Source organism: Pseudopipra pipra, chromosome 1 (genome assembly GCF_036250125.1).
Source record: "Pseudopipra pipra isolate bDixPip1 chromosome 1, bDixPip1.hap1, whole genome shotgun sequence".
NCBI lineage: Eukaryota > Metazoa > Chordata > Aves > Passeriformes > Pipridae > Pseudopipra > Pseudopipra pipra.
The window spans coordinates 133,744,909-133,760,921 of NC_087549.1; the positions used below are offsets into that span (position 1 = coordinate 133,744,909).

The following is a 16,013-nucleotide window of genomic DNA, read 5'->3' on the forward strand; positions in this document are numbered from 1 at the left end:
AGTAACATGTGGCATGTGGTGGGAAGGGTATAAATTGTATATTTTCTATATGGAAGACTCATTTTCAACAGTTCACAAAATCAGTGAAGAAAGAAGCACTTAAAGCTACAATTCTGAGACTGGAAGAGTTGAAGAAACCACCAGAGGTGGCTCTTAGTGCTGTGGTTTTGTTGGCATAGTGGTGTTTGGTCAAAGGTTGGACCCAATGACCTTTGAGGTCTTTTCCAACCTTAATGAGTCTATGATTCTATGGTTCTGTACTAAGAGTCAGGGACTCTACAGGTCAATGTTTTCTTTAGGGCACATGTAACTTTGGACAAGAAGTTTACTGTCATTGCCTTCCTGTACTGCTGAGGCTGAAATTATGTTGGGTTTGACATGTACTAAAGCTCTTTTATAGCAAGTGCTGTAAAAAAATACCGTACTAGAGGAGGAATCACAGTATATGGGAGACGTAAGACCACTAAAGGACTAAATGTAATCATTATATCTCTCTTCTTTTCCTCTGCTCTTGGAACCACTCCCTAAGGACTAGGGTTGTCTCTTCTCTGTTGGTATCTGTAGCTTTAAGACAGAAGCTGAAAAAAAATCTTAATTTTTTTCCTAAAAATATTCTGGCCCCATATGAAAATTAAGACTTCCCCCATAGGAAGAGTTGAAATCAGCATCAACGGCAGTTCAGTCCAGAACATCAAGGGTGTTTTGTGAAGAGCTATTGGCTTCCTGTAGCTATTAGAGCATCTCTCTGCTCTCTCAAAAGCAGGCAATAATTGCCCATCTCAGCAAATCAAACCTCCACACCGGCCTTTGTCAGCTACTGGGGAATGGTTTTGTGTAAGATAAGAGGAAATCAGACCGCTCTTCTAACATATGCCAGCCATAAGTGTGAGCGGCACATTTACCGTTTCTGCTCTAAAACTGAACCTGGCCAGTATGGAGTGTGGGAGGAAATTAGGCTAAATGTCATCTCCTATGAGACAAGGTCAGCCTGGTGACAATGCCTGTGACACAAACCTGTAACCCACACAGGCACACACTCACACCATATCCAAGGGCACACTAATGCTACAGCAGAGACAAGTTCAACATTTTTGGCCCCAGAGGGTGCTCAGCCACTGTTCATGCTGTGGTTTGCATCACGCAAGGCAAATTTTCTGCCAATGTCATTGGCACTCTTGTCCATTTCCTTGCATCAGTAAGTTATCCTTCCTTCGTGAAACTTCTCAGCCTTATCGGTGACATCCAAGAGCAATACAAAATATACAGTTGTTTAACAAGGAGTCTGTTGAATTGGAGAGATAAAAGTGTAATAACCTCCTACAAAAAAAATAGAAGAAAAAAATCAGAATGACCCCAGGGTCGACTAAAACAAATTAATCTTTATGATAGTGGTCACTTTGTGATATAATCTTCATCTTGATGCTTCATTTGCCTAATTATAGCAAAATCTTGAATTAGGGGTATTTGCCCTGTGAACTGCTACAGTTCATTGCCAGTAAGATGCAACCTTTTTGCCCATGCCAGCACAAGTTTCCCTGCAGCCTTTCGGGCAGGTAATGTGCCAAAGATACTAAAAAATGAGAAGACATAGATGTTAGCAATAGAAGTAAAACCTGTCCTTTGAGATAGTTTGTCCATAATCAGAGAGGCACCAGCTGCTGAGTAGACACAAAACAGATGAAAAACACATTAACCAATACTCATAATAAAGGGGGAAACAAGTAAAGCAAAAGAACAGCCATGACATGCAGTAATTGTGGCAGTTCACTCTTCTCTGCAGTCAGAGTGGAGAAAGCATCTGCTGACCATACACTGATAGTGTTTGCTATTCGCCTCAGAGACATTATGACCTTCCCAGGGGAGGAAAATAAGGATGCACATTCATCTGCTTTTGAATTAGATCTTCAAGTAAGTCATTTTCTGCTATTAGGAGAGGTGATGGCCAGTAAACGTTATGCTACACTCTGGTACTTCCTTCTTCTACATATTCCTATTTTAAGACTCATTAATCCAAAGGAAAAGAGATTGCTGGTCTAGTTCAAATCCTAGTAATACATCTCCCTCTTTCCTTACAGCAGAAAGCTCCCAAAAGGCCAGCTAAGGCTCAAGACACCATTCCATGAAGCGTCAGATAATGAGTAGATTTTTAAAGAGCTACCTGCTGTGGGGCCACTACTTGCCAAACTGCACAACTAAGACTGCATGAACAATAGCAACAGGAAAAGAAAATGCACACTTGCTCCTGACTACTACAGCAGAAAACGACCTGCTAGGGATGGGTTTCTATTTTTAAATAGAAAAGTCAAAATGGCACTTTGACCTATGTAACTGTAATGAGAGAGAACATTTTTTTCATTGACATGTGCTTCAGCAATTGGTGGGGGGCCAGCTATGGGGCTCTGCTGCAGGACAGCAGAGCCCTGGGCTTAGCTCTTACACAGCTCAGTAACAACTTCAGGGACCCTGGCACCACCTCTTTGCAGGGTAGGTCTCCGGACCTTCCTATGGTGTACTGCAGATGCCCGAAAGCCAAACGTTTCGAAAATGTGAAGGATGCCCTCCCTTTGTAGGAAGAAGGCTATCACATGTACTCATACACCTCAGAGCCAACAAGCTGTAGTCACATTAGGTTATAACGCTGTTCCAAATTCTGAAATCACAGAGATGGATTCCAAAATTAGGATAAAGCATCACTGCTTCCAAGTCTTCCCCACAAAATGCCCATATTTAAAGACTGTTGCCAGCGCTCTTAACAAATAGAGACACACATGTATGCGACAGGATCCTGCACGCGGGCGACTCACTCCAACTGCCATCGGTGACTCACAGTAGGCGCTTTCAGCAGATGGCACAACATATCAGCCCAGCTTCCCGGTTCAGAGGCCAAATGAGGCTTCTGTTTACTGCCCAGTAGCTATGACAGAAGATGCTCTACGAACATAGCTGCAGGGTGTGGACAGAGAGCTCATGCCAGCACAACACCATCTGGTCTGGAAGCTGCCTTGGCATCTGCTTGGGAAACAGCCTCTTGACTTCCCTTGCCTTACCTTGGCATTAGAGAAAATTATTTTAATTATCAGCTGCCAGACAAAGGTGAGGCAGAGGAGAACAGGTTACCTCTTCCTGCCTACTCTTGTTGTCTTTTAAGTCAGCTCTTGTAGCAGTACCTAGTGTCTCTTAGTCATGGTGTCAAGTCATTTTTAAAGACAGGCATTTTGCCCCATTCCTGTATGCCTATTCCAGGGTGATCATAGAATCATAGAATCAGCTGGGTTGGAAGGGACCTCAGAGATCATCAAGTCCAACCCTTGATCCACTACCGCTGCGGTTACTAGACCGTGGCACTAAGTGCCACATCCAGTCTCTTTTTAAAAATCTCCAGGGACAGAGAATCCACTACTTCCCTGAGCAGCCCATTCCAATGTCTGATCACCCTCTCTGTAAAGAAATTCTTTCTAATATCTAACCTAAACCTCCTCTGGCACAACTTGAGACCATGCCCTCTTGTCTTGCTGATGGTTGCCTGGGAAAAGAGACCAACCCCCACCTGGCTACAACCTCCTTTCAGGGAGTTGTAGAAAGTGATGAGGTCTCCCCTGAGCCTCCTCTTCTCCAGGCTGAACAGCCCCAGCTCCCTCAGCCTCTCCTCATAGGACTTGTGCTTGAGTCCCTTCATCAGCCTAGTTGCCCTCCTCTGGACCTGGCTCCAGGACCTCAATATCCTTCCTGAACTGAGGGGCCCAGAACTGGACACAGTACTCGAGGTGTGGCCTCACCAGCACTGAGTACAGGGGGAAGAATCACTTCCTTGGACCTGGTGGCCACACTGTTCCTGATACAGGCCAGGATGCCATTGGCCTTCTTGGCCACCTGGGCACACTGTTGGCTCATGTTCAACTTCTTGTCAATTCAAACTCCCAGGTCCCTCTCTGGAAGTAAACATTTTAAGGGACAGTATGAACATACTTTAAAATCTACCCATACTAATCTGTCTCATCAGGTCATCAGCCTACCCCAAGTCTAAAGCCGAGTTATAAGCATGTGAGTTACAGGAGTACTATAAACACAACACATACGTGGATACCAATCAGTCAGCAGAAGATAATGTCTTGAGGAAAATGGAGAAAAACACCACACCTTATTGGCTTATTATTTCTGAATAACTGGAACTCCTTTTTAAGTGAAAATTCACAGAGCTTGTGACTGTGTCTAGAAACATTAACCTACTGTATATAATACAGTGCCAGGTTGGTATCCATAGGGAACAACAGACGTGTCTAGGCAAAGCTATTTACAGAAGTCAAGATGAAGAAAGTAAAGATGTCAAGCCAAAACACACTGAAGTCTTACATGGAAGTGCTCCTTCAGAAGTACAGCAGCTTCTGTTTGCTTAGCTAATTCCCCCTCAAAGGGATTAAGTTAAACCCAAAAAGATACTTTCATTTTTTAGTAAGAGCTACTACAAAGTGATTATAAGTTCTTTAATGTTATAGCAGTAATTAATTTCTCTTAGTTATACTCAGTCCTTGCATGGTCTGAGATTACTGAACATTTGGTTGCTACCACTTTCTAATTATGTATGCTGTATGTTGTAGCATATGTATGTTATAAACAATATGGAAAATAACTCATGAGGTGAACAAAGTCTGGCAAGACTTTTCTGCAAATTCAAGCTGCCCTCCTTCTGGGGCATGTGAAGAGTGCAGCAGAGTACACAAGAGATGACTCCTGATGGTCACTAAGTCACTCGACTTCTCACTTCAGCAGAACTATGACTTTATCACTGAAGCCCACATCTGCAGTAAGATATACTTTTTAAGCTCTTGAAGACTCCCACTTTCTGACAATTTTTTCCCCTCCAGGACTAGCTAAACCCACTGGATTAATTTTTTTTGTCACAAAGAAAAAGGAGACAAAATAATTAAACCTGCAAAATCCTACATGAATCATGATCAGAGATTCATTCTAGTGTAGTATATGCAAAAACATGACCTGGGAATGACTCCTAATACAGAAAGCTGCCACTTCTAATTTTCTTCTTGGTAGCAGAATCTATGTAGAAAGTAAGCTAGCAATAGCAGGGAGATAATCAGATACAAAAAATGCTACTGCGATCATTAGGTCAGGCAAATACATTATATATAAGGGCTGATTATCTTGCCCTATTATCCCACAGAGGATACTACATTTTACTAAACCCCAAAGGGTTTCATAATTCAAGCAATGCTAAAACAGGAAAGTGAAATATTTCTCAATGCCTATCAATTCAGTGTGACAGCATAACACTGCTGAAAAAAAAGATATCCAGAGCAATCAAAACCACACAGAAATTCAAAAAATTTGTCAATTCTTCATCAAGGCTCATACAGTAACATTAATTCTGGTCAAAACCCACAGGAAGTAATTTGACCAGTCTACTCTAGGACCACAGTTCTCTTCCATCCTGTCATTCCCTGTTCCACTACTACACAATGATCTTTGCCTTCTTGTGGAACTTTCAAGTTATGAACTTCCATCATACAGTAAAAACACCTACAATTAGTGTAAGAAGTTGCCATTTTTTCTATCCCATTTTTGTTTACTTCATTGGTCAAAAATAGCCAGTTCTCCAACTGATCCTTCTGTGCACTGTAATGCTGGCAAATTTCATTAATAAACAAATACTTTTTAAGTCATTAATGAAAATATTAGATGAGAGCACTCTGAACATCAACCTTGCAGGAACCCCCTGCTAAACTGTGTCAGATGCACAGACTCCCTGTCAGCTCTTTTTAGTTAGTTTACTGCTATCACTAAAAAGTAGATTATGGCCTAGATTTGTTATAATAATTTGCCATGAGGCAAACAGAGCTCTGTTGAGGGAGTAAAGGAGAGGAATCTGGTGACATTATGGGAACCTGTATTCAAAATCTTCTCTCAAACAAGCTAGAGAGTAATTTTTCTGATACTAACAGCTTCTCTAGTCTCTGGACACAAACAAAAAAAGCTCTGCCAGAAATAGGCATATATAATTCCTGCATTATTTATGATTTGTTCCTTTTCAGGTTATTTTTTCCCTCAGGGGCTCATCACCAGGTTGTGCAAGTTCCAGGTACATGCACGCACAGCTCCCTACCAGCCCCAGGCTCCAGTCTCCCAGGGCAGAGTCTTCCTGTGCTCCCCTCCCATCCCCTCCTGCCAGCCCAGCTCTCCCTCTTTCTTCAGGAGAAAATGTAATCCCGTACAGGAAAGCATGTTTAGCATGCTTTCTGGCTTTTCTGGCAACTGAAACATCTTCCTCTTTGGTTACAAAATGGTGAGTTACCAAAAGTTGAAGAAAAAGTGAAGAGATTCTTCTATGGAGCTCAAACAGTGGATGCCCTAATTGGAAAATGCTGGTGGAAGCACCTTGCTATAAGACTGGAAACATAGCAGTCAATAATTAAAACTACCTGCTCACAGGTTCAGTGTTTATTCTGGCTGCACCACAAATTATTGTAGCCTTATGATCAGTTCCTACCTGTGGAGATACAATGAAATGTTGGAATGCTACTTCGGATAAGGTCTCATCAAACACAGGCACTAAGATGTGACATACACACACTGCTCTCAGTCAAGGGACTGTACCTAAACAACTCTTTGAGCAGCTCAGATCTGAAGGAGAAAGTTTAGCTGAAAAAGTAATATTCACCATGTCAAGAGTAATCAAACTCCTCCACTCTTTCAAGATTTTAATATTTTTCTCACTTCTATATTATTTTCCTAAAAAAGGGTACATAAAGAGCCCTTTGAATACACATCATGGCACATAGAAGATTTAAGGCAATGAAGAGCAGTAATTTTCCCCTCTTGTGCAGAGGCATTAAAATAGCTGTATGCTACAGTCATAGGCATCTTATACACACTTCTAGCCACATAATGTACATAACAAAATGACTGTTTTTGCAAACTGCCCATTCTGCTTTGCTGTGCAGCATTAGAATGCATTTGCCCCAAAACCCCCACTGCCCAAACTACAACGATGGCATCCCTGCTAGAGCACAAGGCCCCACTGTGGCACCCTAGCTCGACAGGACAGCCGTGGGCACTTTGAAGAAAGGCCACTGGGCACTGTCCTGCCCACACTCAGGGGCTGAGCAGCACAGCTCAGCACAGCCTGGGATACAAAGCCATGAGGCAGTCTTAAGCCACAAGACAAGTCTGGCCAAAGCTTCTCTGTCAACATTACAACAGAGAAAAACAGTACCTAGCATTTACTGTGTCTCCATTTATGTTGTTCAATGCTATCGTGAGTATGAATATGCTGTGAGATAGAAGCAAAAAGCAGTGTTCTTTTATGCTGTAAGCACTCTTGCTGTAATTTTTGCCCATAACACATATACTGTGTTTACGCCACCACACTAAAGAATTTTAGACTTTAAGGATTGCCTATGAAATATAGTTCCATCCAGTTATGTTTAAACATGCCATCAAAAATTTCTGGTATTTATCTACCACAACTCTCTACCTGTGCAAGTTCTCTGACTGGGGATCTGAATTATTTTCATTGCTTATTTTTTTTCAGAAATCTGTTTTCTAAGAATTAATAGAATTGTCCAATGTTTTGGGGGAATACAAGAAGAAACATCTATTTCTACACACCCTGAAGAGGAAAACTGAAACATTTTATATGAGAAAATATCACTGAATAGATATCAGTTGTTCCTTCTGAGGGAGAAAAATCCAGCAATGTGAATTACTCAGCACTATAGCTGTTTTTTGCCTTTCATCTCACCGACGGCATCAGTGACAGAATGATAACCAAAAAAAATAAAAAAGAGAGAGAGAGATAAAAGGACACAGAGATATACTGCAACAACATTAGGTATACACAGGTTGAGTATTGATGTGCTGTGAGCAGAGGATGATCTGGAATGACACAATCAGGAAAAGGCAATGCCAAGAAGGGTTTTTCTCTTTCTTATTAATTGATTATTCTCTTTGCTACTAGAGGAAATTTAGGCCAACACTACCACTTTTCTAGCAGTTAGACACATGATGTACAGTAGAGGAGGATGTGGGGGGAAACACCAAAATAATTCAAACATCTACCTCCTTTTTTTTTTTTTCTTAGGAATGGCACATTGCTGCTGGTTTAATAAGAATGTCATAGGCGCTGCCTAACTGTGCCAAATTAACAAGGGCACCTCACACAGAAGCTTCTCCTCTGCAGCAACTAAATGCTGGCACCCTGCAAAAACATGTGTAACGTGTTCCACCTTCACAATGGTCTAATGTATTAACGAATTATGCAGAAATCAAATGCAATGCAACTTTCTCTTATGATAAAAAGGTATGTTAAATTAAGGACTCTTCTCCCTATGAAAATCTCTTTGCTACTTCAAAGCAGCATTTTTTTATGATCTGAATGTTTCTCCCTTTCCCTGCCCCCCTCTTCTCTCTGAAGCATCCTCAGTAATGGCAGAAGATCCATCTGTATTTTACAGCACAGGAAGTTTTATTGGGAGGCAAGGAGAGGGGGAGGAGTGGCAGAAGTAGTTATCAACTCCACATCACATATGAGCCAAGGCAGGCATTCACTCCCCAGACACATTCATGCCTGTAACATTCCCAAACTGCTGAGTGTATGTACAGCTGCCTTCATACGATTCAAAGCTCCTGACATCTCCCATACTGCTGATGGCACAAGAGCAGCACCGACGATCCGTGTGTTTGTGCGGTCTTCCTGCACAGAGAAATGCAAGTGGAAATATGTATGTATTTTAAAATACACTTTTCCTTAGCCAGTAAGAAGGCCAAGAACAGAGGAGGCCATTTTGCTGTACAAACAGGCTTGCTCAAAGCCTGCAGCTGGCAGTGGATGGCAGATGGACATTTTCTTTCTGTCACCGTTTCTCCCACCAAAGCAGCAAGAGAGATGTTGCCAGGCTGCCTCTGTCTCTGCCTACGGCCCAAGACAAATTGCACAGAGGTGGTTGAAGAGCAGCATGTTGAAGCAACTGATAGAAACCTGGCTCCTTTCTGAAATACCTCTTCTGCCTCTGCTTAAGAATATGCTGCATAGCAGAGTGCATATTTTGCAATTTATTTTTAAGTTGCACCCTTTTACTAGCTGTTTTTAAATAAGTATCTAAGCAATATGCACAATCTCCAAAATCTAGCATAATAATCATGTAACCAGTTATGGTAAACAATTTCCACAGAAATGGAAGATACTAAGTCACTATAACAAAAATGTCTTTTATTTGCAGCACAATTTTCAAAACATTTGATGTAAAACCAGAGCTCAGTTTCTCAAATGCAAAATAGATACTGCTAGGCTTTTCAGAAACTGCTTGACAGACAAACAAAGCTCTCTAATGCATTTACAGGTGGCTCTAAAAAGTACTGGTCAGAAAGTATCAGATTTATTTTTAAACAGCTATTGGGTACTGAAATCAGCTTCACTTTGTGTCTGGTATCAAAATGTACTTGGTAGCCTGCACTTTTCCAAAAATCAGTATCTGAACTTTTCTGAAAACATTCCCATGGTTGGGGCCAACAGGCTCTTTTGACATATTGTCACAGCAGCTGCTTCCTTCTCCTCTGATCCCACACACTCGGGTGCAACAAAACAAGCAAAAAATTTACATCTCCCTTCCTAGCATGCTTCCATTGGACTGCTGCCTGCAGAACTCCTGGAGCAGTGGAAGACGAGGGGGCAGAAAAGACCCCCTGTATGGGCCATCCACCCCTGCACCCCTGCCCATGGGTATGAAAGGTATGAGGCAGCATGGAGAGGGAAACACACCACTCAAGCAGCAACCTCTCTCCTTTATAGTACAGTCTCATGCCCCTTTCACTCCCAATTCAGCTAATGTTGAGTATCAAGCTCCATGCAGCAATGCTGGTACTCTACTTAAAGCAGATTTGAGAGTGCTAAGCAAGGCAGTGACAGCCATCCCTGAAGGTATACCATGACCCTGCATGGCAGACAACTGAAGAGGAAATAATCTCTGGGACCCTGGAGACTGGGAGCTGTTTGGCCCAGATCATTTTATGACCCTTCCTCCAAAAGGCCTGATCCTCCTATCTCTTCCCTATGTAATTAAACAGTACTTGGATGCAAAGAGCCACTGATTTCAAACATTTCCTTGTTTGATTAAGGCTTGCTCATGAGAAATAGATTTGTCCTAATTCAGTGATGGCAGTTGGATAGATTAACTTAGATAACTTGAACATATACCTTGATGCAGACAAATGGATTGTTTTGTTCTTATTAATATCAGCTATTATCTTTATTTCTGCTTTGACTCATATTCTGAATCTCAGTCAAGACTTTTTGACTGCAGAGCACAGCTGACTGAGAAATTAGTCTTTACAATTTAATGGAACACGTATGTGTTTGCCTCAGTCTGATAATGTATGCAGACTATCATCTCTGAGAACAGTAAAAGAGCAGACTTCACATTTGCGAGTGACAGAAGGGGATAAACCAAAGGATATCTTTAGCTATTCATTGGCTAAAGGACTACTTTGCCCACTTTCATTTCCATTTTCACACTGCAGAGGTTAATACATTTGTTTCAGTGTATTTAGGTGATCTCAGATCTAGTAATGCACTCTGGGGGATTTAAAAAAAAAAAATTTTAAAAATTTTACATTTTTAAAACAAACTTTGAGCAAAAGTTTATCTGATATTTACCTCATAGTCAAATTTAAAGAGTTTCCATTATGCACAGCATATAACACATTTGTGCACATTTTATGTAATCTACAGCAATTTTACAGCTGACATCTACAAAATAAGTCCTAACAAACAGAAGGTCCTCAAGAAAAATCTCCCATGTTACATGCATATAACAAAACACTTCTGTAAAAGTTGTCGGACATTTCACATTGCAACAAATAGGATCTTGTAGTCATCATGCCAACAAACATACAGAGAAAGAAACCCATGACTAGATATTTGGAAATATTATACCATAAATCTTGCTATTTTCAAATTCATAAAGAAGCTCATAACCAAGAAACTTGGGCATTAGTACAACGTGGAAAGCTAGATACCAAAACAAAAGGATTTTCTTCAATAGGCATCAAAAGTAAAGTATATTTATTACTAAAATGAACTATCATATATACATTTTTCATGGATACCATTTTGATACTAACATTAATGTACTAAATTTGCCAAAGAAGTTTATTGTTTAAGAGCCGGAAGTTAGAAAACATGAAACATGCTTGCCTCATAAAAGTAGAAAAGTAGATTTTCCCTTGAAAAATCAGATCTCTCTTCTTTCACAAAAACAAGTGAGTGTGCATTAACATCAAAAGCCAAGCAAATTAAAAACGCAAAGTATAAAAAGGAAATTCTTACTTTAACTTCCACTGTCTTCCCACCTTGCTCGATATGCCTCTCAAGATACTCAGAAGACAGCAGGTCACTGCAAGAAAAAGAAAAAAGGAACCATAAGCCTTGCGCGTGTGTTCTTGCACTCCCTCTCAGCAAGCACTGATTGAACATTTACATTTGAAAAGGGCAAAACCTGCAGGATACTTTTCCTAAAATGTTCATAAAAATCACTGAAACAACCATCTCCAATGGAGTTACACAGTGCATGGGATACATTGATTTTTAATACCAGAAGGTGGGAGAAGGAAAACTGAGGGGGAGTTTCTTCATGGAAGCTTCAAAACCAGCCACTGATACTGATTTTAATTCAAGAGGCTTTCCTATTTGCTGCTAAAGATGAACAGTACAGAAGTTAGGTGGACTTTAAAAAAAGAAACAAGCAGAAGGATGAAAAACCAGCAGGAGTGACTCCAACTCAATATGAGAGAAAGTGGTAGCTGCGCTGGCAGGCTCCTAAGGACACAATGGCACAATAATAAAATGACCTTGTAACACCAATACGGTGAGCTCAGGTCCATACTTAGCAGGTCAGCAAAGCCATCAGCCATGGGAGCTGCAGCCCAGGCAAGCTCACAGTGCAGGTGTGAAGGCTGTGGTGGAGCCCCTGGGGCAGGTCCTGTCCTGAGGAATCCCCACCGCCGCTCTCCCTGGGAGCCCTGCAGCTTTAGCAATGCTAGAGGAAAAGGCTCTGGGCAACAGCAATCGCAGCCTTCAAGTACACAAGGATTTGGAACAAACACTGAAGAGAAAAAACAATCAGACCTGGGGCAAACATATATAAATTAAATGCAGGCTGTATTTACTAAGACACTTCAGTGCAAAACCAGTCAAATCCTCTCCCTCATAATTATTTTCTAGGCAAGCAAATTATAGAATCACAGAATCGGGAAGGTTAGAAGGGACCAAATCATCTGCATCATAAATTTCACTAAGCATTTTCAAAGACTGCAAAATTTTACTGAGATTAAATCAGTATAGAGACTTGATATTGTCCCACCTCAGTGGTGATTTAACTGAAAAAGATGAAGAATTGGTACAGAAAACCTGAGAAGAGGCAGGTTGACTGCTGGGCCAAAAGGCAATTAGCAGAGACCCCCTCAGCAGAAGAAGCATAATTGAATATTTCTCCTTTAAACCAGCAAAACACCAGGCTAGAAGTAAACTGACCTGCTGAGGGAGGGCAGGAACAGCAGAGGGGCACCCAGGGCAGCGGCTCATCACCTTTCCAGAGCTTTGCTCTGGCCAAACAGGGAGCAGGACCATGGACTTTGTTGCTCACAGAGACATTGGTGACAGCCATGAGTGAGCCGCGAGCAGGATAAGGTTGGCAGCACGGGTCCTCCCATATCAGCCCTAAAAGCTGCCAGCTTGGTATTCGCATTAATAACCCAGACACAAATCTCAGGAGGGTTCCAATGAAATATGCTGACAATGTTAAATTGGAAAGCATGAGGAATAAAGAAGAAGAAGAAGATCAAAAAAACTCCCATAGGAAAGACCTGGATGATCTTCAACACTAGATATTAGAAATAAGATCAAATTCAATTATACAAACAGTAAATTTATGCACTTAAGGGATGGAGGGAATTTCTATCATGTTGTTTTGGAAGGCCTGGTTTATAAGGAAGAGAGACATGACCGCACTTGTTTCTGGCAAAATGATTTGCCAGATCAATAGGGTGTCTTCCTGAAAAACACAACTGTCATCCCAGAATACATCAAAGAAGATGTATTTCCAGTCAAGCTGAGGTAAGATTAATACCACTGCCCAAAGGAAAACTCTTTCCAAATACTGCAGACAGGTACTGGACAGCTTTGTTTACAAAGTTCCATTACCTGGCAGCACAGAGGCTCCTGAAGACTAGCAAAAAATTGAGTTGTGAGGGAATGTGAATGCACCAGAGTCTATGCACCAAAATATAAAGGCAGACAATTAGGCTATAGAAGATGCTGGCAGAACCTCAAATGTACAAAGACTGTCAATGGAAACTGATGTTAAAGGGAAAAAAAAACAAAAACCACTTTGTACCTAAGTGTAAGCAACAGCAGCAACAAAAAGAGGGATGCTAACAAATTTCTGAATGGTAGCATCCATGGGACAACTGTCCATGCAGGTGGGGTTCTCTCAGTCACAGTGAATTCACAGCTGGTTGCTGCTGGAAGCAGAAGGTCTGAGTGCCCCCTCAGGAGCAAGCACTGAACCTACCTTGTGTCAGCACAAGCACTCATCAAAACACTCCTGGTGTCAGAACTAACACTCATCAAAATACTCTTCGTGTCAGCCCTGGCATAAGTCAAGGTACACTTGGGAGGGTTCAACAAACCCATGTTTTTGCTGCATTAGGTAACTGAAGTCCTTTGAGAAGAGGTACGATAAACTCCAGAGCTGACAGAAGGGAAGGAATGTACCTGAGCAGCTGCCAAAAAGGGTGGAAGAAAGAGTGAGTGAGCCCTTCAGCCACTGCGGAAACTGTGACCAGCTGCCCCAGATTTGCCCTCTAGGACCCCCTTAATTCTGATCAGGCCCATATACCTATACCTGTATTGATGCTTCGCACAGCCGCCTGCAGGTGACCCATTACTGAGGAGCACCTAAAAGAGATGCTGTTGAGTTACTCATTACAATACTCTAAACACTCTTAGAAGTGAATATTAAATATTTAGGATACTCATTCCCTGGGGGAAGCTCAAAGACTTCTATAAGGTCTTGTATACCTTTTCCAGATTTAGAAATTTAGATAGATGTTCTCTTAAAATGTATTTAGTTCAGCTTGCAGAAGTCAGATACACAGTTTCCCAGCATTCACTACACTTTCTTTCAGCAGAAGTTTATGCTTCCATGGACTTACTAAAGCCTTCTTTATAGCTTAGGGCTCTACTTTTACTCTTCACTATTTCTAGGGGGCTCAGTTAAACTAAGGCTGTCATTCTTATCTGATGGCCACAAAGGGGTTTGTGCCAAGGAAGATGCAAGAGATTATAAAATGTAAGATATTAAAGTAAGTATACAGTACAAAAGACAGGGCTCAAACAGCATGGTTTAACTCAGAAAGACTTTTATAGCTGTGTTTGGAAGGATGATAAGGAGAAGCACAGGGTCTGCTCCTGTGAGTCTGACAAAACTACTGCTTTTAAAAAAATACTACTGTTAATGTTTTTATGTTCTTGAAGATCACGTCATCCTCTCAAAGATCTGGATATTGTGTCTGCAATGAGAAAACAAAGAGATTGATCATCCTCTGCCTTGTACAACACAAGCACTAGGAGGCAACAGAAAAGATCGGTAAACTCAGAACTAATAAAAAGGAACCTTTTCTGGCACAGCCACTAGTTACAATGTGCCAGTTCAAGACACTTTTAAAGCCTATCCTAAGTAACATGGCAGTATATGTCCGAGAATATTTTACAACCTCTTGCCACAGGAAGGTATGGATACTAGAGGTCTGTATTGATCCAAGTTGGGAATGGATAAGTTAGTGGACATAAGTGGGAGCTGCCAAATGCACAGAAATTGCACCTGACTCAAAGTCTTGGAGTCCTGGAAAAGGACACCGGGGAAGCCTCATACAAGCTTCTTCTGCTCTTCCACTTCTCCCTCAGCATCTGCCCAGGGCTACTGCAACAGGGCAGTTGGCCAAGCACCCCTTTGACCTGGCCTGGGCTGCTCTGCCTGCACCCTGAAGGGCTGTGTTTCTCTTATGGCTTATACAGGGTCCCCTGGGATCCAGCTCCAGGGTTGCTGGTGGTCAGTCAGCTGCTCTTCTCCCACCCATCACCCTTGTGATGAACATACCCGGGTTGTTCAAGTTGTGTTTATTTACAAAGTAGGCCAAGAAAAGGATTCCTAAACAGGTCCATCCATTTCTTCTTCCTTCTTTGTCCTTACTTTCAAGGACAAAAGGGTGAAAACGGCTGGGGAACCACTGGCACTCTCCCACCTCTTAAGGATTCTTGCAAATGCCTTGATTCTCAAAATGAGCCTGCCTGGAAGGGAAACACCATGGGGTCACCTGCCTGCACAGCTCCTGGGGACCAAATTAAGAGCTTACAAACAGACAATGGGTCTGAATTAAAGACACTTTTAAAGTCTATCCTAAGTAACATGGCAGGATATGTGCAAGAATATTTTGTCAGTATAAAAACCACAAATGAAGCCATGTTATGCTTTATTATTATGACTCACTGCACTGAAAATATCATAAGAAAACACAACACTCTTGCAGATCCAATAATGCAATCAGTGCTATTACAAACTAATCTACAACCTAACAGTTATAAACGATCTTAAAAACTCAGGCCAAAAGATATGTTTCTCTCATGAGATCACCTCATAGGTGGAGTCATGTTTTGTCTTCAGTACCAGTGAGGCACATAAGTGCATAATTTTAACAGAAGTCATTGCTTTAAAACAAACAAAAAGCTAGATTAAAATATTTGTGAAACATTTTTACAATTATTTAAGGTAAGACAGAGCAATCAGCATTAAAATAATACGCATTTCAACATAAATAAATAAACACTTCCCTATGGTAGAGATAAAATAGGAACAATTTAGCTTGCCTGCCAATCTATCCTAAAAGCCATTTTTGTCAGCTTAAATAGTAGTTTTTGTATCAATTATAAATAAAATCTGTGAAAAAAG

At 41.3% G+C, this 16,013-nt stretch overlaps 1 protein-coding gene across 15 annotated transcripts in view; it reads right to left on the minus strand.

Annotated features, from left to right (window-relative positions):
- The window catches only part of ADAM22 (ADAM metallopeptidase domain 22), a 134,455-nt gene that overhangs the window by 64,665 nt on the left and 53,777 nt on the right, over positions 1-16,013 (minus strand). For all 15 annotated transcript variants that reach the window (XM_064678268.1, XM_064678274.1, XM_064678246.1 and 12 more), the window contains exon 4: positions 11,336-11,402. In XM_064678268.1, the coding sequence (XP_064534338.1) occupies positions 11,336-11,402 (67 nt within the window). The remainder of the gene's footprint in view (positions 1-11,335; positions 11,403-16,013) is intronic.